Source organism: Amborella trichopoda, chromosome 10, assembly GCF_054954075.1.
Source record: "Amborella trichopoda isolate Santa Cruz 75 chromosome 10, AtrichopodaSantaCruz75HAP2 v2.0, whole genome shotgun sequence".
Lineage (NCBI taxonomy): Eukaryota > Viridiplantae > Streptophyta > Magnoliopsida > Amborellales > Amborellaceae > Amborella > Amborella trichopoda.
The window spans coordinates 33,286,544-33,314,404 of record NC_142345.1 but is presented as its reverse complement, the minus strand read 5'-3'; the positions used below and the strand labels follow the sequence as shown (position 1 = coordinate 33,314,404).

Sequence of the window (27,861 nt, the reverse complement as noted above, 5' to 3'; positions counted from 1 at the left end):
GTTTGTTTGGTTCGTGTAAAATTATTTTTTAAAAAACATTTTCACATGAAAACATTCTTTTATATAATTAAGTGCAAAAATATTTTCATATTATTTGGTTTTTAGTATATCTTTTAACATCAATTGACAACTAATTAATATAAAAATATTCCTACATTTAACTGCATGATAGAATATTTTCATACAAAATTATTTTTTAAAAAACAATTTCACGAGACCAAGAGCTTACTCTAATAGCTGGGTGAGATGTCAATTAATCACGTAACGAAAAGTATCTAAGATGATATAACCAATCCATTATTTGACGTTATTGCAAGATGCTTGTTGGGTCGTCTCTCTTAAGTTAGTTAGAGAGAGAAGAAGAGATTTCACCAACCAACAATGCCAACGAACATCCCTTACTTCTAGAAAGAGAAAATGCAGAGAGAGAAAGAGAGAGAGAGGAATGCAATAATCTTCCCAGGCTTGTCCATGTTTCGAACAGTGTTCGACAGCCCCAATTGTTATAACTTTTAGTAGGGGTGGCAATGTATTGGTGGCCTGGCCCGGCTCGGCCCGGCCTGGTCCTAAAAAATTTAGACCTCGACATCAAGATGCACGGACATGAGAAAAAAATATATTTTAAATTTTGGAAATAGTATATCTTGTAATGTGTTTTTCTTTGATCGTTCGAAGGTAAACTTATTTTGATTGTTTAAAGCCTCGGTTCTGTACAAACTACACCTTTTAGGCCTATCCCAACTCTTATTTTTTCATCCTCTTATTTTATTTTTTTTTAATTTTACTCGGCCCGGCCCAATCTGATAGGGGCAAAGCCTAGCTTGGGGCGAACCGTACGGGGAGTACGGCCCGAGCTAGCTCAGGCCGGGCCCGGCCTAACTTATATGGATGGAATGAGTGGCCTGGACGACCGGTGGTTCCATTATAAGCTGTTCATCTCAATCATTACTAATGAGACCGTTAAAAAAACTTAGCAACGAGGTTTGACAAAGGCTACCAGTGATTATCAAGATTTGTGTTTAGAGAGAGAAACTAGAGAGCGGAAGAGGGGGAGAGAGAGTTAGAGAGAGAGAGAAAGAGAGAGAGTTAGAGAGAGAGAGAGAGAAAGAGAGAGAGAATTGGTGTTGACAAACAACCAAATTTAGGCATGGATAGCCTAGATGTAAAGATTTCTAACAAAGAGAACCGTTTAAAAATGAAATCGATTTTTCTTTGTTCTCACTCTAAAATTCAGCTCGACCAACACACCCCCCATTAACCCAAAATAGACTTAGTTCTTTTTTGGCATATCGCACCAATTCTAACAGATATTTGATTAATAACTTGTCACCTAATAACAAAGAATAGAATGTATTGCAAATAATAGCAGGAACCCATTTTCTCTCTCTATAAAAGCCATGTGAGTTTCAGGTGATGAGCAGCAAGAGCTTGGAGTTTTGAGAATATAGAAGAAATGGATTCTTTGATGAGGGCTATGGTTGTCATGAGTGTTGTGATTTGCGCTCTTTCGGCAATGGGGTCACTCCCACAGTTGGCCGAGGCGAAGCATGCAGGCATAACAAGGCGTTACACGTTCAATGTACTCTCAGAACTTCATGTGCCATTGCTTCTTCTCTCTCTCTGTATCTGTGTGTGTGTATTTCTGTGAAGGTTTATCTCTCTGACTTGGGTTAACTCACTCCTCTCTTTGACAGTCTCTCGCTCTTCAACTCTCTTGAGTTAACTCTCTATTTATCACTCGTTTGCAGTCCCTCGCTCTATTTTATCTTTGACTCTTTCTTTCTCATTCCTTCATACATATTTTCTTGGGTTCTCTGTTTCTGATTTCTTTACCAGTGTATCAGGACACGGCCGAGTAGTTTCTACTTGGCCCGAGTTACTTGGTCTCGGACCCTTGCTAAGTAAGTAGATGGCCAGGTTAGTCGGGCTCTTCAGCCCTTGCAGACCTCTAGTCCCGAGTTGGTGGTCCAAGTCGGGTTTTAATTTTTTTTTAAACATACCCAAAAAATAAGAAATTTATTTAGAACATGTTTATTTATGATTTTTATCATTTTGCTAAAGATAGGAAACTATTTTGACCATGAATACTTATTTTTATATTTTTCTATCTTTTAAAAAATCCCCACACACATACTCGAGTTTTTTTATTTTTTTTAAATCAACACGAGTGTTTTTTATGCAATAATCCTTTTTGTTTTTTTTTACATCCTTTTCTTTATTGGATTCTTTTTTAAAAATATCCCAAATCATAAATTGGGTTTTTTTAAATCCATATTTTCCCTTGTTTTAACCATGTTTTTACTTTTTAGAGGTGTTTTGTGTTTGAAGTCGGTTTTAATATAATTTTTCAGTTTTTTCTTAATTTTTTAAAGCCTTTTAGCCCATGTTATAATTTTTCAAGGCTTTTCAGCTCAACCTCATGCTCCACTTTGTAAGTCATGAGGATTTATCGAGTAACTCGCCTCGTCCAAGGAACGGGTTCCGTCTCTTTCCTAATTCGCCCACAAACTCTCTCTCTAATCATCGGCTTCACACACACTCATTCTATATATTTATGCATGTGTTTGATGCAAAAGATTGGATGTGTGTGGTGGGTTGTAGATTGTGGCAAAGAACATTAGGCGGTTGTGCCATGCCAAGCCGGTGGCGACGGTCAACGGTCAGGTCCCTGGGCCCACCCTCATCGCTCGCGAAGGTGATCGAGTCTTGGTCAAAGTCGTCAATAATGCCCAATACAACATCACCATCCATTGGTACTATCATTCACCACATCTTCATCTCTCTCTTGGTATTCTTTTTATTATTATTATAGAAAAGTATACAATAAGACTATTTATCTTTGATACAAAGTGGTCACAAATAATCTTGACTTTTAAATGTGAAATTAGATAGATGCATTTATTCCGTTGACCATGTTCAAATTTTAAAAGAAATTTTTTCAAACGTTGTGGCACACCTAAGCTATTAGATTTCACATTGGATGGTTGTAAGTAATTGTGATATCCTTGTATATAAGGTAGATGGTCTCATTATATACGATCCCTTATTATATTTGTATGTAACGGTTTCATACAAATAAAATAAGACTACCTCCAAGATCCTATAACCTGATGATCATGGGCACTTTTGGTTAAAGATCTTGAGTAACTTATGAGAGAAAAAGGGCTACATAGAAAGAAAAATAAGAGATTTAAAGTTTTCTTTCTTGTTTTATGCGATAAATATTTATATTGGGAAAAATATATAATGAGATAATTTACCTTTGGTATAAGGTGGTCATAATTAATCTTAACCATTGTATGTGAAATTGAGTAGCTGTATTTATTTTATTGGCCAAGTTTAAAATTCAAATTTTTTTTTTTCAAACTTTGTGATACATCCATTCTATCAGATTTCACATCAGATGGTTGTAAGTAATTGCGATCTCCCTGTACCAAAGAAAAATAATCTCATTCTATACAATCTCATATAATAATAAGAGAAAATATATAGTAAGATCTTTATTACAATAAGATTACAATTACTCATAATTGTTAGAGCTCAAATTGGTTATCTAGGTTTGAAACCGATGACCAAGTTCAGCCTGTACAAAAGTTTTGCTTGCGACACGCCCTTAATTGCCAAATATGATGTCAAGTACTCGGGGTGATTGTGACTTTTTTAGTTAAAAGTAAATAGTCCCAATGATAATATGAGTCGAATCATCGTTATCTAGTCGCTAGGAATCGTGCCCTAGAGCATAGTACTCTCTCATCTATATTTTTTTGTTTGGACACCTTACCTAACGGAAACTTTATGAGAATGTGCTTTCCCTGTTGGTACAAGCCAAAAGTCAAGCTCATGCTTCTTTTTGGAGAAATGAAAGTTGTCAGATTCGTTTAGTAGTGTTTTTCAGTTTATTGAAAATTATAGCAATTTGGTACTTTGGCCGATTTGAGAGTAGATTTCGAATTTTTTTTTTAATATGATATAAATAAATTAGATATTTATATATAAAAATAATAAAAAATTTAAAATAAAATTTTCAATTTCAAAAAAATAAAAAATATTTATATATATATATATATATATTATATTATATTATTTCTTTATTTTTATTTTCTTTGCTTCGGCTGAATCGAATTGAAGCGGCAATACCCGTCTTCGCTTTGCTTCACTCTAAGCCTAACTTCGACTGAAGCGAAGCGAATTTGACAACACTGGAGAAAACCACCCCCTCCATCTATAGAATCTAAAAAAGATCTAGCCGAAAACCACCCCCTCCATCTATAGAATCGAAAAAAGACCTAGCCCCACGTAGATCAACACAATATTTTCAAGGTTATTGAATGGAATGGAATTGGGTTCATATTACTTGTTTAGGCATGGAGTGAGGCAGCTTCAAAGTGGATGGGCAGATGGCCCAGCCTACGTGACTCAGTGTCCCATCCAAACAGGGCAAACTTATGTCTACAATTTCACCATTACTGGTCAGAGAGGAACCCTCCTATGGCATGCTCATGCCTCTTGGCTAAGGTCCACTGTGTATGGAGCCATTGTCATTCTTCCTAGGAGACATGTGCCCTTCCCCTTCCCTACGCCCCACCAGGATATTCCTATCATTTTTGGAGAATGGTGGAATGTAGATCCTGAGGCAGTGATCAGCCAAGCCCTACAGACTGGAGGTGCACCAAACGTCTCAGATTCCTACACCATCAATGGTCATCCAGGGCCCCTTTACAACTGCTCTGCTAAAGGTACAGGAAAAATGAAATGTCTACTAGTGAGTGAGTCTTTTGTGGACTTGCAGGCACTCTATAAATGTTTTCAGTTTTATAAACCAAAGGAAAAACATTGTTTTGTTTCCTTTGTAGTTTTTCCTCAGAAACAATCTTTGTGGTGCCATTGCAGACACTTTCAGTCTTATGGTTGCGCCTGGAAAGACCTACCTCCTTCGGCTCATCAACGCTGCGCTCAATGACGAGCTCTTTTTCTCAATTGCCAATCATTCCCTCACTGTGGTCGAAGCTGATGCAATATATGTAAAGCCCTTCTCCACCAATGTAGTAGTCCTAGCACCTGGCCAAACCACGAATGTCCTCCTGACCACCAAGATTCAACCCCCCAACGCCTCATTCCTCATGTCTGCACGCCCCTACGCCACTGGTCCAGCAACCTTCGACAATTCCACCACAGCAGGAATCCTGCAGTACCAGACCAACCTCACCTCCTCCTCATCTTCAAGATCTAAGTTTCGCCTCCTATCACCGTCCCTTCCAACCATAAACGATACCAACTTTGTCACGTCTTTCACTCAGAAACTCAAAAGCCTGGCCAACAACCAGTTTCCAGCTAATGTCCCCCAGAAAGTCGACAAGCAGTTCTTCTTCACTGTGGGGCTAGGGACCAGCCCTTGCCCTAAGAACCAAACATGCCAAGGCCCTAATGGCACCAAATTGACCGCCTCGATCAACAACGTGTCCTTTGTCCTTCCTTCCATCGCCATGCTTCAAACTCACTTTTCCGGGAAATTAGCTGGGGTTTACACTACAGACTTCCCAAACAACCCACCTTTCCCTTTCAATTACATTGGTCCACCACCCAACAATACAATGGTGACTAGTGGAACTAAGGCTGTGGTGCTTAAGTTCAATACCAGTGTGGAGGTGGTGCTGCAAGATACTGGCATTCTTGGTGCAGAGAGCCATCCTTTGCATCTTCATGGCTTCAATTTCTTTGTGATGGGTCAAGGATTTGGGAACTATGATCCATCCAAGGATCCTGCAAAATTCAACTTGGTGGATCCTATGGAGAGGAACACTGTTGGGGTCCCCAGTGGTGGCTGGGTGGCCATTCGCTTCCTTGCTGATAACCCAGGTATTTCCTTTCTTTCTATTCCTTTGTTGAGGTATTTAAAAAGCTTAGAGTGGATCTCCTACTAATTTTAATACTAAATGATTGAGTATAAGAAGGTATTACAATAAGTTATAAGCTCATAATGAATACATGGGGTTGGTGGAAGAAGAGGAAACCCTATTTTTGGCTCTTGTAAACCCTATTTTTACTGTGCAATACAATCTATATTTGCAGTTGAAACTTAGTTCTAAGTACCTATAGGGTTCACTAGGCTCTCATTGCCCATTGGGTGGCATAACAACTCTCAATAAAGAGCTTCACCCACTACACTTGTCTGGGAATGTACAACAAAAGGGGTTTATTAAAGCAAATAACATAATAATTTACATCCATAAAAGAGCAAAACATAAAATAGCTGACATCATAAAGTGGACTTGCCCTCTTTAGCATGCTTTATACCCTATTGCCATTGTCATACACCCAAATCAATTGAGTACTCTCCACAAGTTATGTTAATTATTAGAAGTTTAGAGTTTTTTTTTTTTTTTTTTTTTTATGAATGTTAAGAGTTGCTACCATTAATGGAAAATGGTTTGATAGGGCCCTATTAAAATAAGTAAAACCTCACCCCATAACTAATCTAAAATTGTAATTCAAGCATTAGAAAATCTTTACATCCATCGTCTCGGCTTGGGCATTATGGTCGTAAAAAGAAATAAAAATTTTAAGATCTAAAAATAGTGTATATTGTAACAAATTATTGAGACCATCTATTTTGTCCTAAAAATAAGTGTTCAAAGATTTACAAGATCTGTACCATTTTTTGAGTTTCCAATTTTATTATTGCCATTGAAAGTTGATTTTAGAGTGATCATGGAGATTTTTGTTGCCAAAAGTACTTTTTACGAGGATTTGAGGTGAAACTTTATTATACTTTCATAAAGCTTATGTCTTATGGAAGCTTCCTCTATCATTAATATTAGAAGCAAAGCTCTAAAAGTACAAAGAAATAGAAGAATATAGAGTGCTCCCTACTTCCAGGGATGAACCAGCTTGACACACACTCTCTCGCTTATATAGTCTATGCTGGCTTATTGTGAGCTGTGGAAACAGGTGTATGGCTCATGCATTGTCACTTGGAGGTGCACACAAGTTGGGGACTCAAGATGGCTTGGGTGGTTATGGATGGGACGCTTCCTAACCAAAAACTTCCTCCTCCGCCGTCAGATCTTCCCAAGTGTTAGATTCCAACGGTTGTGATTGGTTTAGGAGTGTGCCCCCTTTAACTTATTCCTTCTTCCATGATTTAAAATTTTTGAAGAAAAGAGGCAGGATCAAGTTCTACCTCACCTTGATTTCTAGCTTAAGACCATATTAGGATTTTGTAGCTTTTTATTTTTTTTATTTTTTATTTTTATTTTTTTTAATTGGCCTCAGTGCCTTTCTATAGAGAGAGAGAGAGAGATTTGTTGTATCGTGCACAAGGCATTTCTTAGCGTGGTCATGATTGTAACAAGGAAAGATAGGCAAGGCTGAAATAGAGGCGGCCATGGCTTAGTTTGATAATGAATATGAGTTTGTTTTGTCTCTTGCGTGATATGCACCTCTAATACCTCTTCTCTTTTGCTACTGATTTCAAAGAAAGAGAGATCCTTACACGTGATGAAGATGGAGGGTACCATAATAAAAAAATCTTTCAATGGGGAAAGTTGCTTGGGTCGTTGCATCCTGGTGGTAGTACCCCACGTCTTAGTTATCACGTTCTGGTTTTCATTTCCAACGCTAACATCACCTATGTAAAAATGGTAGAGGTTTGTCTTCTACACTGAAAACCAACGCTAACATCACCTATGTAAAAATGGTAGAGGTTTGTCTTCTACACTGAATTGCCTAAAAAAAAAAGCTTTCAATTAAAAGATTACTTTTTTTTCATCGTTTCAATTAAAGATCAGGCTCATATTTTTACCAGCCACATTAAAAATATGCAAGAAAAAGTTAGAATGATCGGGTGAGCATTCTCCCCTTTCTTTATATCCTTGGTTTCTTCAAGAGTTGTATGAGTTGTGATGAAATTGGAGCGGACGTGAGTAGGTGTCGGATCGGGTTTAGGTCTATAAATAAAAAATATATTAAAATATATTTTATTATAATTTACACTAATATATCTTGGATCGGTGTTGGCCTCAACTCAAACCCTCTCATGTGGGATCCAATATGCACCTGGACCTAGGCCCGGTTTGGTCGAGCACCGCTCATCATAACTCTTTCTTTCTCTCTCTCTTACCTCAAACTCTCAACACCGAAAATAACACTTGAAGGGAAAAGAGAGAAACCTTCTCCATAAGAATCCATTTAAGCTTTTAGCTTTAAGATATTATATAATAGTATAATAAATTAACTATATAAAAAATATAATGGAACTATATTATCATAATAATATAAATAGTACATCTAAAGTATTCGGGTCGGTTCAACCTAGACCCAGACCTGACCCAACCTGACTTGATATCGGGTCCCTACTTCTAGAACCGATCAGGTCCAGAAATAGCACCCAGCCTAGACCTAAGTCAGGTCAAACCGGTTAACCACTCCTAGTTGTGAGGAGAGTTCTCTCTTTCATCTATGGAGATGCTGAGCTCTTTATAAGGAAACTTGGTGATGCGGTGACTAGGTTCAGAAGGCCATTAGATAATCATGTCATAAAAATTGGCAATGTAACTTAGAAGAATATAAAAATACTAAGAAAATAATAAGGTTAAACTTAAGGTATATATTAATTTATACAAGAAACTGGGAACAAAAGGTGAAAGAGATATCTTCAAACTAGCAACAATCAGGAAGAAGAAGTGTAGAGATGTAGAAACCCAATTTTGAAATTACCACACTTTTTCGAAGTTCTTGAACTATAAGGACCATAATAGGCTAGTAAACCCTAGGGACCACCATAACCTAGTGGATCTTAGTCATATTTTTTGACTTAAAACCCAAACTTTAAGCTTATCCAACACCCCCAAATAGTCATCCTAGATAGCCCTAATAATAATAAACATAGGGAACCAACCCAGATATTGATTTGACACCCGAAAACCTAAAACTAACACCCAAAAGTCCTAGCCCTCTAGATCCCTCAAATTTCATCCAATTGGGAAGCCACACAGTCTAAGAATCGCTTGAATCTAATGTGCAACTTAAATGTTTTGGCCCGAACAATTTTGTTTGCCATAAATCCTGTCCAGGTCTATACGTGTGTTCTGTGGCATCCAGAAAAATTCTCTAGATGACAAGAACGATGTTGTCCAACCAAAAAATGACCCTAAATGACCCATATTCCATCATCTATCTATTTTGACTAAGATTTGACAAAAATTTTGAGATAAGCACGAGGAATAAGCATCCAAATCGTGTAGAAACTATTGTGAAACTCAACAAAAAAAACTAGAAATCTTCCATTTAGGGGGATAGCCATTAAGAGAGAGAAAAACCTAGAAACCCTAGTCAATCTCAATTCCAGAGAGGGAAAATCCTTATTCCAAAAAACTCTAGTTTGGGGAAACCCTAAACTTTACTCTCAAGCCTAAGCCATCAACCCTAAAACTCTAGGAGCTTAAACCCTAACCCTCGGTTTCGGGTGTCTGGGGCCAATTGGCCAGAGTAGGTAAGTTTGATGTTTCTTTTCTTTTTAATTTCTAGTTTATTAGATCCATTCATAATATTTTAATATTGTTTTGGCATAGAAAATCAGCTCGTGCTGCCAGCAATCTGAGGAAGAAAATGATTTTCTTAGATTAGGCTTCTCTATTTTAAATTATAATTCGATCCCCACAATTTCTATAGATTTTCATATTTCAACTAGTTTGGAGGTCCGATCAAAGAGGGTTTTCTCCATCAGAAACTCTGTCGAATTTTTCTATAGACAATAGATCTAAACCATATTAAATGCATTAAGGGTAAGAGCAATATTAAATGCATTATGGGTGAGGATCAGAGGGTCTCGATGAAAGATGGCAAGGTCAACAAAAGGTAGAGAGTTTATTTTCAATAATTGTTAAATGGCGAAAAGAATGGGCAAGCAATGCTTAGAGGAACCATTGAGCAGAAATAAGACTGGAGGTAATAAATATATTCACATGTTTTGAGGAGGATGCAGATAGAAAAGGCTTTAGGACCATATACATAGGAGATATTGACATATGCTAGCTGATCAAGCTGTTCAATGAGGTGTTGAGAATAAAAAAAATACCAGATGACTGGAGGAAAAGTACTGTGGTACCTATTACAAGAACAAAGAATACATAATAAATTGTACGAATTATTGAGGGATCAAACTATAAAGTTGTGGTAGAGGGGGAATGAGCAAGGACCCATGTTAGAAAAACTGGGCAATCTAATCGATAACCACCCAGTTAGATCGAAACTAGCCACTGGCCAGTTTAGGTTTCGGGCGGTTTTAGTGATCGGCCGGTATTTAAAAAACAATTCAGAAGTTGTATATAAAATCCCAAAAATAAAGAATTTGGTTTGTAATAAATTTTTTAATATTTTTTACATTATGGTAAAGGTTAGAAATTGTTTTGGTCATTAATAGTCATTTTTATATTTTCCATCTTTTTCAAAATTTTTTTAAAATACTTATAGGCACAAATCAATTTTTTAAAATCCAATTATTTCATTAATTTTCAACTTCATTTGAATATGTTTTGTTTTAATCATTCTTTATATGTTTTTCATATTTTAGTAGATTTTTTTTGTATTTTTTTCAACAATTTTTTGACTTCTCGGGACTTGCCCGGTTAGAATCGGCTGGTTAAACTGCTTCCTGCTCCATGTCCGATTAACCGTTCCTTTTCGATTTTGTAAATAATGGTAAGGACTAAGGCATGAAAATGGTGTATCAAAAAATCAATTGAGTTTTATGCGAGGTAGAGCCATATTCATACTTAGGCAAGTGATAGAGAAGCCCAGGGTGAAGTGAAAAGACCTCTACAGGGTCTTTCTTGATTTACCAGAAGCTTATGATAGGGTGCCCAAAGATTTAATTTAGTGGTTATCGAAAAAGGAAGAAGCATCCATATGCTATATTGACATGGTGAGAGATATGTACGAAGAAGCGCTAATTAATGTGCCGATAACTTGTAAAGAGATAAGTGAGTTTTTAGCGACAATATGCCTATATCAAGTGGCAAGAGTGGAGCCCATATCTATTTGTTTTAGTGTTGCATGAGTTAATTAGGTACATACAAGATGATGTACCGTAGTGTATGTTTTTCGCGAGTAACATAGTTTTAATTGAGGAGACTAGAAGCGACGTCAATGCAAAGTTAGAACTTTGTAGGGATGCTCTACAATCTAAAGGTTTTAAAATTAGTTGGACTAAGACTAAATATATGAAATGCAAGTTTAGTAATAATTCAAGTGCAAATGATGAAGTAGCTAAGATTAATAGCCAAGAAATACTTAAAAAAAAGGTATTTTTGAATATTGGATCGATAATACAGGAAAATAGAGAGATTGAGGAGGATTTTTCTCATATAATTAGAGTTGGGTGGCGAAGTAGATATGTATAACTAAAGTTTTATGTGAGCGCCACATGCCAATGAAGCTCAAGGGGAAGTTTTATAAGACAACTGTGAACTAGCTTTGCTTTGTGGGACAAAATATTTGGCATCAACAAATAACATACCATAGGATGAATGTAGTTGAGATGACAATGTTAAGATAGATGAGTGGGACAAAAAATGATTGAATTCAGAATAACTATATTTGAGAGAACTTAGGATGGCTTGGATAGGCAATAAGATGAGGAAAAGTAGACTTAGGTAGGTTGGTCATGTGCAGTGCAGAGCCAATATAACACCAGTTATGAGGTGCGACTTGGTTCACATGAAAGGCTCTAAATGAGAAAGAGGAAGGCCTAAAAGAATATAAATAGAAGTAGTAAAAAAGGATGGGAAAGCTTTCTACACTCCCCCTACAACATAGAAGTTCTATGTTCCCCCTTATCCAACTGTCCATTTTTTAATGGAAGGCTAAGATTGCTCCAATCACAATGTCACGTCTTTACATTATTTTATTATTATTATTATTTTTATAAATTTTTTTTATACCAAATTTTGGATATCCATTCCTATATTAAACTCGCACTAATGAAAAATATAAAAAAAATATTTTCAATAAAATAAAATGAGGGAAAGTTTCAAGGGGTATTTTGGTCACTACATTTTATTGAAAAATTATTTTTAATATTTTTTATAAGTGCAACCCAATGAGAAGATGGCACATATCAAATTTCATATTCTAAAAATTTATATTAAAAGAACTAAAAATAAAATACTTTGAAACGTCGGATCTAAGATCAAACAGTGAGTGACTGTCTTGATAAAAAATGGACAGCTGGATGGTAGGGAGAACATAGAACTTCTATGTTGTAGGGGCAACATCGAAGGCTTTATGGGGACTTATAGTCTGATGCAAAAAAAAAATTTTAATTTTTATTATTGCTAGTTTCTTTTTTGAGTTTATCTTTAACTTAAGAATAGGAAGTGCGCAAGGATAATTAGGTGGGAGTTTATGAATGAATTGATATATTTCAATTAGGTGGTTAGTTAAGGAATATAAATAGGATAAGGTTAAATCTGGTTAGTTTAGGAGTATAAATAGAATAAGGTCAAATTTAGAAGGTTTATCTTTTGGCAGTGTGGCTATCTATTGAAGATGGTAGGCTATGAGTAAAACGTGGATAGGTTAAGAGAGAGAAAATAGGGAGAGAGATAAATATGAAAGTTCATTGTTTATCTTCTTTCTTAATTTTTTTTTTTTTATTTAAAGGGATATCTCCCGTCATTGTAAAGGGGTAAATGAGTTAATAAAATTTAGCCTCGTTAAGAGATTATTTTTGGGGTGGATTCCCTTGCACACCTTGAGAGTGGGTACATGCTCTCAACATTTTTTTTTTAATCGTTATTTTTCTTATTTTATTTTCTACCTGCATCATAGTCTCACTGATGGTATGCCACTCGATATAGCAGGATGGTGGAATAGGATTCGTGTAGCCAATCCAAAGTAGTTGGGATGAGCCTCGATGATGATGATGTTGTTAAAATTGATTTGCTAAAATTATAGCTTACATATATTGTTGCTGTGATATAGAAAAGGGAAGTGTAGTCTTGGTGTCTATTTTGTTAAAAAATAAAATTTTAAATATTATTAGGATATAAAAAGATAAAGCTTCTCAAGTCACATAAGCATATAATCTTCACTTATGGTAAGAAGAGACTAGATCTTTAGAAAAGGGCATGTAGGATTTTAGTAAAGGAGAAAGAAAAAAAAAAAAGTATATATATATATATATATATATATATATATATATATATATATATATATATATATATATATATATATATATATATATATATATATATATATATATATATATATATATATATATATATATATATATATCGATCAAGAGAGACAAAGAGATGATCTTCAAAGAAAATAAGGGAGAATATCGATCAAGAGAGACAAAGAGATGATCTTCAAAGAAAATAAGGGAGAAAAAAAATCCTTTTTTGGGTATGTCAAAAAGGAAAATCTTTCTATTTATCAAATGAATTTCATCTTTAAACATCATCTCTTAGTTCAAATTTTAAGAAATAAAGATTTAAGAATATAGTTAAGAGATTTGAAGAGGGGAGACATAGACGTAAAAGAGGGATAAAATCATAGAAAAAAGGACTTTAGGAAGGTTTAATATATATATATATATATATATATATGAGAGTAATGATCCTATAGGACCCTCTCCTACCTATGTGTATAGGACCCCAAAGGATCATCATTAAAATTGGTACATTTCTCTAGAAAATTTATCACATGGGTGTGAGACTTGATTTTTCTAGAGATCCGTGCCAACTTTAATGGTGATCTTTTGGGGTCTTACACACATCTGTAGGATCATCTCTCTCTCTCTCTCTCTCTCTCTCTATATATATATATATATATATATATATATATATATATATATATATATATATATATATATATATATATATATATATATATATATATATATATATAGAAAGTCTTTCCAATGCCTATAGGTGAAAATAAATAGTGATTTCGCCTAACCTCATCACCGTCCAAATTTCATCGCGCAGTCACGATTGTTTGATAATATTTTATTTTTTATTTATTTTTATATAAATTGAAATACTTAAAATTTGGAAGGTATGTACATCTTATTGAGGCACATCTAATAAAAATATAAAAAAAATTATCCGCGAAAAATAAAACCAAAATACCCCCAAAACATTATAGGGGTATTTTGGTCAATAATTTTCAAGTAAAATATTTTTTTTTTATAATTTTCAAAGATTTATCTATTTTTGATTAATATACTCTCCAAATTTTAGGTCATTCTGATTTGTAGAAAAAAAATGAAAAATGAAATACTACCGGATAATCGTGACCGCGCGATGAACTTTGGATAGTGATGGGGGCAGGTGAAATCACTGTTCATTTTCGTCTATAGGCATTGCATAGTGTTTATATATATATATATATATATATATATATATATATATATATATATATATATATATATATATATATATATGTATATATAAACTTTACAACCATTCAAATTACAAAGGTTCAAGATAGAGAGAGTGAGTTGTGAATGGCGAATTTATTAATTTTGTAGTCTATTTTTTGAAAAAAGTTACTTTTGTGGAGTAATTTTATATATATAAACTTTACAACCATTCAAATTACAAAGGTTCAAGATAGAGAGAGTGAGTTGTGAATGCCGAGTTTATTAATTTTGTAGTCTATTTTTTTAAAAAAGTTACTTTTGTGGAGTAATTTTTTAAATATTACTACAAGACAAATGATACTTTTGTCATCTCCATAAGCGGTAAAGTTGAAATTTTAACTAAAAAATAATGATGCTCTACAAATAAAGTTCTAGGATACTAACGTCCAAAATGCCATTGTATTTTTGTAAAAATTTCAAATTCGTCATTGCTTAATGGTGAAGTTACCTATTTAAATAATTTTTTAATATAAAAATAATGATTGTTTTGATAAATACATCCATCACAACCCCTTCTAACTTGATCATTTATATTTTGAGGGGTTGTTAACTTTAAACGAACGCATATATATATATATATATATATATATATATATATATATATGGAAGAGTTTATATAAAGCCAAGTCCCTAAATAATCAAATTTGAGCCTACCTATAAAATTTCACTGGAAGAGATTTTTTTGATGCACAAATATCCTCAAATTAATCATCGTGACATCAAGATGCATGAAGATGAAAAAAAAAAAATGGATTTCAAGTTTTGGAAATAGTGTATGTTGTAATATATTTTTGGATCGCCAATTTTCAAGATTTTCATAGATCTATCGATCTACACTATTTTTTAAGCTTTAAACTTTATAAATAAAGATGAAAATATATGTTAAGACTATCACAAATATTTTTAGTATTGAAACTATACTTCTTGATACTATTTGAATGTAGGCTCTAATTTGATTGTTTAGAGCCTAGGCTCTATAAACCTCACCCATTTATATATGGGCAAGCTTTCTATGCTTCCACTACAATATAAAACTTATATACTTCCTCATATCTAACCGTCCATTCTGAATGGAGGGGCAAAGATTGCCCAATTACAATATCACCTCTCAACACTGTTTTATTTTTTATTTGTTTTATATAAAACATTTTGATACTAATTTTTGGGCATTCAATCCTCTATTAAAATTTCACTAGTAAAAAATATAAACAAAATATTCCCAATAAAATAAAATGACCAAAAAACCCCAAAAATTTTATAGGGGTATTTTGGTCATTATATTTTATCAAAAATTATTTTTAATATTTTTATAGGTGAGCCCCAGTGAGAAGATAACACATACAAAATTTCATATCCATACAATTTTTATAAAACAAATTAAAAATAAAATACTTTGAGGCATCAGATATAAGATCGAACGGCAAGTGGAGCACTTGATCAAAATTAGACGGCTGGATGGTAGGGGAAGCATAGATCTTATATGTTGTAGGGGAAGGATATATCTTTAGGGGTATTTTGATCAATTTATATATTATAAATTATTTTTTTAATATTTTTATTAGGTATGCCTTAATGAAAAGAGTAGAGCACCTAAAATTTCACGAGATTTGAATGAATAGAAAAAAAATTAAAATTAAAACACAAAATGAGGTCATGTCCATAAGAAATGAAGTTGTGTCCCTATATATATATATATATCTATATATATATATATATATATATATATATATATATATATATATATATATATATATATATATATATATATATATATATATATATATATATATATATATATATATATATATATATATATATATAGAGATAGGGTTTGTCTAGAGTTAACAGTGTTAACTCTTCAAATTACAAATGTTAATGTTATAATGAGTTATGATTAATGTATTTATTGAAAAAACATTATTTTTATTAATTTTTTTGTTTAATAAGTAACTTATTCATATGGGCGAATTATAATTTTTTTACAAAAGTACAATGATATTTTGGAAGTTAGTATTCTCGAATTTTATTTATAGAGTACCCTTGTCATTTAGTAAGAAATTCAACTTTATCCCTTATAAAAATGACAAAAGTATCCCTTATCTTTTAGTGATATTTATAAAAACTCCCTTACTCAATGAACAAAAAATAATAAAAAATAATTTTTTTTTTAAAAAACCCTATATTTAGTAAATCCACCCTCACAACTTACTTTAACGTATTTTACTATTTAACATATTTTACTATTTTTCTTGATTATTTCTAAAATCGGTGAGCCTGTTAAAATACTGGATCACGGGATGACGACCATGAACTATGATGTTCTGTGGTTCAAGGATTTACTGGAATAGTACAGTCCTAAGAGTTGTCTAAGGTTTAGAAAAATAATAAAATTTATCATATTCAAAATAGGGTGTCTACACAACCATCTTTAGTTTGTTGTATTTTGTCATCACCATATATTGCCTCATAAGAGTAGGATCTCCATTTTCTTTTTCGAGCCTCTCGTGCATCCTTTTGCAGTTTTAATTGGCTTATACTCATTCGAGTGTGAGCCAATCATAGAGAAAAGTAGGATATGTCTAACACACATAGCTTTATGCTTCCATGAAGCGTATGAGTCTTTTGTAGCTTGCGATGAGTCGCTTCTAGGATGGTGAGGATGATGCTTTGATAGTATTCCATCCAAGCCTTCCTCATAAAGCATATAGCCTATTTTGTACTTCCATGAGAAGTGGTTTGCTACATCAAACCTTTCGGTCCTCCGGATCTTAGAAATAAACGTGTGTGCAGCCATAGTTCTTTTCTCAAGCAAATACATGACTCTAATTAATGATATAAAAATTCATATGGGCAATAAGAAAAGATAGAAAACGTGATCTAGTACGGTGCATATAGTTTTTAGTTTTTATTTCTGACACTGACTAGAATATTTACAACAGTCCAATTACAATAAATTCAACTAAAAACATAATAAATAAATAACCAAAAAGTAGTTCTCATTTGCTACCACTAATTACAACTTTGTTTTATTGAATAAACAAATATAATATAATGCTATAGGCAAAAAGAAATTAAAAGATACAAATGGACTGTAAACATAAAGTAAAGATGCAAAAAAATTACCCCAACTGAACTTAGAACATCCCATACTGGATCTCCTCCTCCAATGGCACAAGTTTACCTCAGATCTACCAAGTATGGAAAAGCTAAAGCTATCACCCAAATATGAGAGCATGGAACAACACTGGTCAAGGTCTCAATGCCTTACAACAATTTAAGTGGGGTGTGCCACATTCTTGAACTAGGTGCGGTGTGCCCCCTCTTTTGATCTCTTATGGGAATGTGTCCCCTATCTCTGTTAATTAGAGATGAGATTGTAGAAGAGAGATAGAGAGAGAGAGAAGATTCCTTGAGGGTGGAACGCCACCTTATAGGGGGTAGAGAGAGAAGAGAGAGATGAAGAGAATGAAAGAAGTGAGACCTCCTATTTATAAAGTTCTCAGGAGGTTGAGCTTCTGCAGGATAACCATAATTGTAAATAAAATACAGACCATTGATCACATGAGATCAATGGTGAGAGAGATATGACTCATTTAATCCTTAAATCAACCATCATGATTCAAATGACGATACAAAACCTTATCTTTCAGCTTCTTAAATATCATCTCATCAAATACTGAAGTTATGAAAAATATCAGATAATATCTATCTTTGTATATATCTCTTTATTTATTCATTTTCCGTTTAAAAGTCCAATCTTCTTTAGTATTCCATAAAATATATAATATTATTAATTAACTAGGTAAAGAAGGTCATCTTGGTCAACAAGATTATCTTAGTGAACAAGTCATGATCTCAAATAAAAATATATCTACAATAAGTAGTGCGTGGCCATCTAGAGAAATGTTGTTAGGTTCATTTCGCTTCGGGCAAAGCACTCGGAAGTCTTCGGACTTTGCCTCACCAACGAAGCATTCTGAAGAGGGAATATTTTTCTTTGTTTGTTCCGATTAAAACTTGCCATATTAGTGCCATGTATATAAAGAACTGCAAAGGGCAGAAAGCACCAAACCTACTGTGACACGTATAAAGTATAAATTACAAAAAGAAGTACAACAAGCTATATCACCTTACTTAATTTTATAGGTCTATAAACTCAAAAGTAAGAAAGAGATTGATAGTTTTAAATTTGAAAGAACAATTTAAGTACCTTCTAATTTCTATTATCATACTCCTAACTCCAAAAGCATTAAAAATTTAAATCTAAAATTGAAAGTATTAAAACATCATTTTATTTATTATTGAGTGTTGTAATAAATTATATTTTTTTAATTTTTAATTTTTAATTTTTATAAAATTTTAAAAATATTTTTATTTATTTTAAAATATAAAAACTGAAGTCTTCTTCCGAATTAACCAAAACACTGAATTGCTTCATTTTTCAGACCAAACCAAAACAGACTTCGAAATGAATATGACATTATTGATCTAGAGGCCCCTAGTGGGCTCCAAATACATGTCCCATTGGTTACTGATGGCTCCATTGGACCCCCATATATCATATAAATTCTAAAATAATAAAATTGATTTTTAAAATATGAGAAATAAACTTTTATTTTTTTCTGAATATTTAAATACTGGAAATTGAATATCTCTTAATTTATAAATTTATTTTGTAAAAATAAAATATCTAAAGACTCATAAAAATGTAAATAAGCAATAGAAAAATCATTTAACATCAAATTAATTAAAACCAAATAATTTTGATGGGAATCGAATTCCTCTAGGTCTAAGAATTTATAATATCACTGAAGTACTTCATCTTCTATTGTGGACTATAATCCACACTAGCTTTATCAAATTGCCCCAGCAGTGTTATTTTTTACCCACAAACCATTGCAGGAGTTCACGATTGGGTTACTAAAGTCAACCAATAAGCAATGTGATATACTCATGGTCTATGGATTACAGGTTTTCCCCTCGGGATGAATCTATGGTCACTTAAACCGGATGCAGCCACCGTTCTATGATGTATAGATGTAATCTCCCGCACATGTGCATACTTCACCATCAATGGTGACTTGCTTTCCCGATATGGCTTTTATATGCATGTGTTGTGTAATGGTTCAGTGATGAGGCTTTGGACTTCGTATCTAGAAGCGACCATCATACATAAGGGTTACACAATCCCTCAACTCACTCAATCGTCTCATGTTTATAGATAACATGATAACCCATAAACCATCCTCGGTTTTGTTCCATAACTAGATAATAGGGTTTTCCAAATCGATTGGCCTAACACGTCAAGCCAAGTTTGAGTATCGGTAAATAACATCTGCTATCATGGTTCAGCAGGACTATTGAGTTTATCTTTTACTATATTAAATATTTTATTACAAGCTCTCCTAAGGCCTTTAATAGCCACAAAAATCCCAAAAACTTTATCATAATAATGCATGTGCATATTAATCATGTTCTAAGTGGATATATTGTATACTTAGGGTACCTGTGTAGTTCTCGCTACCATATTATTAAATTGTCTACTGATGGAATAGAAGTTTTTTTTTTTTTTGGGATAAATCAATGGCGGAGAGGGCCCCTTACTTGGTTTTCAATGGGGGTGAAGGCCCCTTACCTGGTTTTTGGGATAAATCAATGGGGGATAAGACCCCTTTCTTGGTTTTCATTAATCCAAGATAGAAAAAATTACATCATACTATTTTACTACCCTACAGAAGGGCAATTGCGTCACATCATGAGGTAAGGAAGATGAAGGAAATCTAGAGGTCTGGACCACTCAATGGTAGTTTCTGTGAAAATTGTGGCTTTCTTCGTAAGAACATCGGCCACCATATTAGCCTCACGGTAGACATGGCATATGGACCATGAAAAATTTTGAAGACTAAACTCACAATTAGCAGCTATGTTATGGAGAGCCCTTGGAGGTTTAAATTTGCTTTGTATAACCTGAACAGTTAAAGAGGAGTCGCTTTCAATTCGTAGAGGGAAACATTTCATTTGAATAGCTAAATTGACACTGTCTGCTAAACCACGAAATTCTGCATAATTATTGGAAGCATTACCACGAGGAACATAAAATGCAGCAATAAAAAAGTCGTCATCCCCTCGAATAACACCTCCACAGCCTGCTCTACTTGGATTCCGAAAAGAAAACCCATCAATATTTAGCTTAAAATACTGCATAAGTGGGATTGACCATGCCATTGTTGATTCTTTCTTAACGTGGGATTGACCATGCCATTGGTCATTCTTTCTTAAGTGAATTTGTCCATGGTAGGGGTGTTTTATTTTTTGTCTATTTTTGAGGGTGAAAGTGCGGCATAAGAAGTAACAAAGAAAAATTCTAGAGAGAGTGCTCAAAGTGCAGGTATAGAAAGTAGTAAAAAGGGAAATCGTAGAGAGAGAAAAAGCTTAATAGTGGTGGTATAGAGAGAGATATGCACATGTTTTTCTTGGGGTACGGAACACGCATGTTCGTATAGGATGGGAAGAGAGTAGCAGAGAAAAACTAGGAGAGAGAGAGAGAGAGGCTTTGAGGACCTTCTAATCCAACCATCCCACCTGTCGCCCTCTCTCTCTTCTAATTTCTCTCTCTTCCTCTGGATTAATCTAATCACCGGTTGAGATGTCAATGTATCACGTAACGAAGAGTATCTAAAATATTACCAATCCATTGCACGATTCTAATGCTTTTTGGGTCGTGAGTCCATTCTCTTCAGTTAGTTAGAGAGAGAGAGAGAGAGAGAGAAGCAGAGATGTACCAACCAACAACGCCAACGAACATCCCTTACTTCTAGAGAGAGAAAATGCAGCCATGTTTCGAACGGTCTACGGCAGCTCCAATCGTTATACTTTTGATAGGGTTGGCAATGAACCATGGCCCGGCCCATCTCTAAAAACTAGGCTGTGGGCTAGATTTAGCTTTGCCTGTCCTTTATTTTTTCATTTTTTTACTTTAATTTCTCTTAATTTTACATGGTCCGGCCCTAAGTGGAATAGGGCCAGAGCTAGGACCGGGCCCGGCCCTGCCCGGCCAGTTTACAGCCCTAACTTCTAAGCCGTTCATCTCAATCATTAAAAAAAACTTAGCAACGAGGCTAGACAAAGGCTACTTGTGATTATCAAGGTTTGTGCTTAGAGAGAGAATGCTAGAGAGAGAAAGAGAGAGAATTGGTGTTGACCCGCAACCAAATTTAGGCATGGATAGCCTAGATGTAAAGATTTCTCTAACAAAGAGAACCATTTAAAAATGAAATCCATTTTTCTTTGTTTTCACTCTAAAATTCAGCTCGACCAACACACCCCCCATTAACCCACAATAAACTTGTTTTCTGCTTTTTTGCAAATCCAACCAATTCTAACAGATAATTCATTAGTAACTTGTCACCTAATAACAAGGAATAGAATATATTGCTAATAATAGTAGGAACCCATTTTCTCTCTCTATATAAGCCATGTGAGTTTCAGGTGATGAGCAGCAAGAGCTTGGAGTTTTGAGAATATAGAAGAAATGGATTCTTTGATGAGGGCTATGGCTGTCATGAGTGTTATGATTTGCGTTCTTTCTGCAATGGGGTCACTCCCACAGTTGGCAGAGGCAAAGCATGCAGGCATAACAAGGCATTACAAGTTCAATGTATTCTCGGAACTTCATGTGCCATTGCTTCCTCTCTATTTTATCTTTTAACTGATTCTTTCTTTCTCATTCCTTCACATATTCTCTTGGGTTTCTGTTTCTGATCTCTTTAGCAATGTACCAGGACTTGGCCGAGTCCCCGAGTTTTTACCAGCATCTGATAAGTCGGCTGTTACTCAGGCTCGGGCCAAGGCCGAGTCCAACTCGGGACCTTATATTCTTTTAAAAAAATTATAAAAAATCCTCAAAAAATAAGATGAAGGGGTGGAGTTTCCTCTCTTTTCCCTAATTAACTCTCACAAACTCTCTCTCTCCATCGACCTCACACACACAAATATAATCTCGCTCTATATTTATGCATGTGTTTGACGCAAAAGATTGGGCTGCAGATTGTGGCAGAGAACATTAGGCGGTTGTGCCACACCAAGCCGGTAGTGACGGTCAACGGTCAGGTCCCTGGGCCCACCCTCGTCGCTCGCGAAGGTGATCGAGTCTTGGTCAAAGTCGTCAACCATGCCCAATACAACATCACCATCCACTGGTACTATTATATTAGGCACCGCGTCTATTTATCTCTAACCGACATTAATTAATTGAAAAAAGGCTTTGATTATGATGATTTATCTATCCCTCTCTTACCATTCTTTTTTCTTCTTATTATTTTTTTCAAGGGAAATTGTATTATTATATCTTTTCTTTTAAAAAATAACTTGTAAGATTGTGATGCTAATCTATTTCAAAACCACTTCAAAACAAAGCAACAACATAAATACTTAAACCCCTTAACGAGAAAGAAACTTTAATTCTCTTTTTTTTTCTCTCTATGTATACCTTTTTCTCTGATAATTTACTCAAGAGGATGCGAACATTTGCATGAGTAAGCTTTACAATCAACCAACATCGTATCCTTAACCAAAAGTGGCCATGACTATGAAGGTGAAAGGATCTTGGAGATAGTCTTATTTTATTTATGTGAAACCATTGCATATAAATACAATAATAAGAGAAAGTACATAGTTACACTTCGGTATAAAAAGATCACAATCACCCATGATTGTTAGATTTGATATTGATTATCTTCGTTTGAGCCATTGACCAAGTTCAGACGAGAGAAATTTTCGGCTTGCAACATACCCCTAATTGCTAGATATGATGTCAACTACAAAGGGCGAATGTGACAATCTTTGTCTTTGGGAATCATGCCCAAGAGCTTAGGAGTGGCAACGGGTCTGGGACCCAAAATAATGATATGGGACCTGCACTCGACACAAAAATTACAATATCCATGTATTTCATATATTGGAACTCGAAAGATATTACTGGACCTAGACTTGGACCCAGACCCAGACCCAGACCCAAATAGTGTTTGGATCCAAAATTTGGACTCAGACCTGACCGGCATGGTCCAATATTTGGACCCAGATCAGGTTTACCACTCAGGTCCCTGGTTGGGTCCAGATCCATTGCCACCCCTACAAGAGCTTAGTCCTCTCAACTATATATTTTTGTATGGATACATTACCTAAGAGAAACTTTATGAGAATGTGCTTTCCCTGTTGGTACAAGCCAAAAGTTAGGCTCATTGCTTAAATTTGGAGAAAACCACCCCCTTCATCTATAAAATCTAATAAAGACCCGAACCCACATAGAACAAGCTGTTACATGTAGCACTTTAACAATATTTTCAAGATTATTGAATGAAATAGAACTGGGTTCATATTATTTCTTTAGGCATGGGGTGAGGCAGCTTCAAAGTGGATGGGCAGATGGCCCAGCCTATGTGACTCAATGTCCCATCCAAACAGGCAAAACTTATGTCTACAATTTCACCATTACTGGTCAGAGAGGAACCCTCCTATGGCATGCTCATGCCTCTTGGCTAAGGTCCACTGTGTATGGAGCCATTGTCATTCTTCCTAAGAGACATGTGCCCTTCCCCTTCCCTAAGCCCCACAAGGATATCCCTATCATTTTTGGAGAATGGTGGAATGTGGATCCTGAGGCAGTGATCAGCCAAGCACTACAGACTGGAGGTGCACCAAATGTCTCAGATGCCTACACCATCAATGGCCATCCAGGGCCCCTTTACAACTGCTCTGCTAAAGGTACAGGAAAAATGAAATGTCTACTAGTGAGTGAGTCTTTTGTGGATTTGCAGGCACTCTACAAATGGTTTTCCTTTTATAAAACAAAGGAAAAGCAATTTTTTGTTTCCTTTGTAGTTTTCTTCAGAAACAATCTCTGTGGTGCCATTGCAGACACTTTCAGGCTTATGGTTGAGCCAGGAAAGACCTATCTACTTCGGCTCATCAATGCTGCGCTCAACGACGAGCTCTTTTTCTCAATTGCCAACCATTCCCTCACTGTAGTCGAAGCTGATGCAATATATGTAAAACCCTTCTCCACCAATGTTGTCGTCCTAGCACCTGGCCAAACCACGAATGTCCTCCTTACCACCAAGAGCCAACCCGCGAATGCCACATTCCTCATGTCTGCACGACCCTACGCCACCGGTCCTGCAACCTTCGACAATTCCACCACCGCAGGAATCCTGCAGTACCACCAGACCAACCTCACCTCCCCCTCATCTTCAACATCAAAGTTCCGCCTCCTCTCACCGACCCTTCCAACCATAAATGATACCAACTTTGTCACCTCTTTCACTCAGAAACTCAAAAGCCTGGCCAACAACCAGTTTCCGGCTAATGTCCCCCAGAAAGTCGACAAGCAGTTCTTTTTCACTGTAGGGCTAGGGACCAGCCCTTGCCCTAAGAACCAAACATGCCAAGGCCCTAATGGCACCAAATTGACTGCCTCCATCAACAACGTGTCCTTCGTCCTTCCTTCCATTGCCATGCTGCAAGCTCACTTTTCCGCGAAATTAGCTGGGGTTTACACTACAGACTTCCCAAACAACCCACCCTTCCCTTTCAATTACACTGGTTCACCACCCAACAACACAATGGTGATTAGTGGAACTAAGACTGTGGTACTCAAGTTCAATACCAGTGTGGAGGTGGTACTGCAAGATACTGGCATTCTTGGTGCAGAGAGCCATCCTTTGCATCTTCATGGCTTCAATTTCTTTGTGATGGGTCAAGGATTTGGGAACTATGATCCATCCAAGGATCCTGCAAAATTCAACTTGGTGGATCCTATGGAGAGGAACACTGTTGGGGTCCCCAGTGGGGGCTGGGTGGCCATTCGCTTCCTCGCTGATAACCCAGGTATTTTCTTTCTTTCTAAATCTATTCCTTTGTGGAGGTATTTAAAACCATTACTAAGCTTAGAGTTGATCTCTTACTGATTGAGTATTAGAAATGATTTAGTATTAGAAAGTATTACAACAAGTTAGAACCTCATAATTAATGATTTCAATTAAAATGGACTAAATCTGTGTACTGTTGATTTGGTTTCTAGAAATGTCAAAGCATTGTAAGTGTGAGGGTTTAAGTATTGAACTTTTCCTTGGTTCAGAGTCAGAAAAAATAAATAAAACACATGCATATTCCTTTATACAGGATGATGGCAATGACTAATCCTTTGATTACTTTAGTATCTAACACTGATAAATCCTCAAGAATTAAAATTTTCAGAGTTATGGATAATATGTTTATCCCAGCCAAGAAATTTGTAATATCACGTTGTATCAGTGTTACTAGGATCGGACTGGAGGTTGACCCAACGAATAGTCTGGTTTGGTCCAAACCGGTTGGACCGACAATCAAACTGATTGAACAATGCGTTCATTAAATGTTAAAGTAACTGAATTGGTCAAGAAATGAAAATTTTTAAAATCTAATCATATGCAATTGGTAATTTTTTGAACTGCAATCAATGTTTGGAGAAATACAACATAATAAAAAATATAAAGGTAGGAGATTGTTTCTTGCAATTGAAACTCTAAGAGCAAAGAGTGACAGAATTAATAAGAATCAAACCCAAATGGTAATGAATCTCAAGTGATTTGCATATATCCTGGTATTTTAATAATGGGTGTGGTTTGTATAAGGCTGAGGCCCTAAACAATCAAAGTAAGGCACACCTTCAAAATGTGTCGAAAGATATCGTTTTGGTGCCAAATATATTTTTGATCGCCTGAAATTTATTTTCATCTCTAATTATAGAAATTAAAGCTTTCAAAATAGTGTAGATAGAGCAGATCTATGAACATTTGACAATCTTGAAAATTGACGGTCTAGATAATTCATTACATAAAGCACTACTCCATGACTTGAAGTCCATTTTTGTTTTTATGTTCATGTATTTCAAGGTCGAGATGATTGGATTTGAGGATTTTTCAGCTTCAAAAAAATGTTTTCTAGTGAATTTTTGATGTGAGCCTTAATTTGATTGTTTAGAGCCTCAACCTTATATAAAATTTTTCTTTAATAATTGAGGAATTGCATTTAATTTGTTGGCCGGCTCAAGAAAATACAAGTAAACAATAAACAGAAATAGGTTAAGTTTCTCTTGTAAACCCTATTTTCACTGTGTAATACAATCTATATTTGCAACTGACGGCTTAGTTCTAAATACCTAATGGGTTCACTAGGCTCTTATTGCCCATAGTGTGGCATACTCATGTTAACAACTCTCAATGATGAGCTTCACCCACTTCACTTATCTGGGAATGTGTAACAAAAGGGATTCATCAAAGCAAACATACATAATATCTTACATCCATAAAAGAGCAAAACATATAATATCTTACATCATAAAATGGACTTTCCCTCTTTAGCATGCTTTATACCCTCTTGCCATGGTCCTACAGCCAAATCAATTCAGTACTCTCCACCACAAGTTAGGTTACTGATGGGCTAGCTAAACATGATGTTTCTCTTCTTTTTTTGCAAGTTTCTAACTATTTGATTCAATATTTGTAATCTCATGCTCTTGAAGCATTATTTTAATAAAAGTTCATAACATTTGTCAAAAAAAATTATGTTAATTACTAATTTTTTTTTTTTTTTGATGAACTTTAAGAGTTACTTCATTAATATAAAGAGCAAGGCGCCAAAAAGTAAAAGTTACTATCATTAATATAAGGAACAAAGCGCCAAAAGTACAATACAAGGAAGAAATATAAAAATGCACAGTACTGCCTACTTCCAGGGATGAACCAACTTCACGAACACATAAAAAACCTAACCTTGAAAGGCTCAAACACCACCTACTACCTAAGATCCTAGAAGTTATAGTTTCACATGCCAATCTCTCTCTCTCTCTCTCAATGTTCTTAATGTGGTGGTTTATAGCGTTATATAGTCTATGCTGCCTTACTCTCACAATGCTTTGGAAACAGGTGTATGGTTCATGCATTGTCACTTGGAGGTGCACACAAGTTGGGGACTCAAGATGGCTTGGGTGGTTATGGATGGGAAGCTCCCTAACCAAAAACTTCTTCCTCCACCGTCAGATCTTCCCCAGTGCTAGATTCCAACGGCTGTGATTAGTGTAGGAGTGTGCTCCCTTTAACTTATTCTTTCTTTCATGATTCCAAATTTTTGAAGAAAAGAGGCATGAACAAGTTCTACCTCAAGTTGATTTCTAGCTCGAGACCATAGTAGGATTTGTGGCCTTGTTTTTTTGTAACCCATTGGATTAGCCTGAGTGCATTCTAGAGAGAGAGAGAGAGAGAGAGAGAGAGAGAGAGAGAGAGAGGGGTTTGTATCGTGCATCAGGCATTTTTTAGCCTGCTCATCATTGTAACAAGGAAAGATAGCCTAAGGCTGAAAAAGAGTTTGAAATAAATATGAGTTTGTCTCTTGCGTGA

General features: G+C 35.1%; 2 protein-coding genes across 2 annotated transcripts; both read left to right on the top strand.

Moving 5' to 3' along the window:
- The first annotated feature begins 1,415 nt into the window (after positions 1-1,415).
- LOC18446693 (laccase-4) lies at positions 1,416-7,422 on the top strand. The gene is made up of 5 exons (XM_006856803.3): positions 1,416-1,579; positions 2,602-2,753; positions 4,363-4,736; positions 4,891-5,856; positions 6,949-7,422. Exons 1-5 carry the CDS (start codon positions 1,454-1,456, stop codon positions 7,077-7,079), a joined length of 1,749 nt encoding a protein of 582 aa, XP_006856865.1. The 5' UTR covers positions 1,416-1,453; the 3' UTR covers positions 7,080-7,422.
- A 14,471-nt stretch (positions 7,423-21,893) lies between these two features.
- On the top strand, positions 21,894-27,861 carry LOC18446694 (laccase-4). The gene is made up of 5 exons (XM_006856804.3): positions 21,894-22,085; positions 22,475-22,626; positions 23,817-24,190; positions 24,344-25,312; positions 27,391-27,861. Exons 1-5 carry the CDS (start codon positions 21,960-21,962, stop codon positions 27,519-27,521), a joined length of 1,752 nt encoding a protein of 583 aa, XP_006856866.1. The 5' UTR covers positions 21,894-21,959; the 3' UTR covers positions 27,522-27,861.

Excerpts from the sequence above, each read along its gene's own strand:
- LOC18446693 (XM_006856803.3), top strand. The coding sequence starts at position 1,454 with ATGGATTCTTTGATGAGGGCTATGGTTGTCATGAGTGTTGTGATTTGC. Across the intron at positions 1,580-2,601 it reads CAAGGCGTTACACGTTCAAT|ATTGTGGCAAAGAACATTAG; the intron begins GTACTCTCAGAA and ends GGTGGGTTGTAG. Across the intron at positions 4,737-4,890 it reads TTACAACTGCTCTGCTAAAG|ACACTTTCAGTCTTATGGTT; the intron begins GTACAGGAAAAA and ends GTGCCATTGCAG.
- LOC18446694 (XM_006856804.3), top strand. The coding sequence starts at position 21,960 with ATGGATTCTTTGATGAGGGCTATGGCTGTCATGAGTGTTATGATTTGC. Across the intron at positions 22,086-22,474 it reads CAAGGCATTACAAGTTCAAT|ATTGTGGCAGAGAACATTAG; the intron begins GTATTCTCGGAA and ends ATTGGGCTGCAG. Across the intron at positions 24,191-24,343 it reads TTACAACTGCTCTGCTAAAG|ACACTTTCAGGCTTATGGTT; the intron begins GTACAGGAAAAA and ends GTGCCATTGCAG.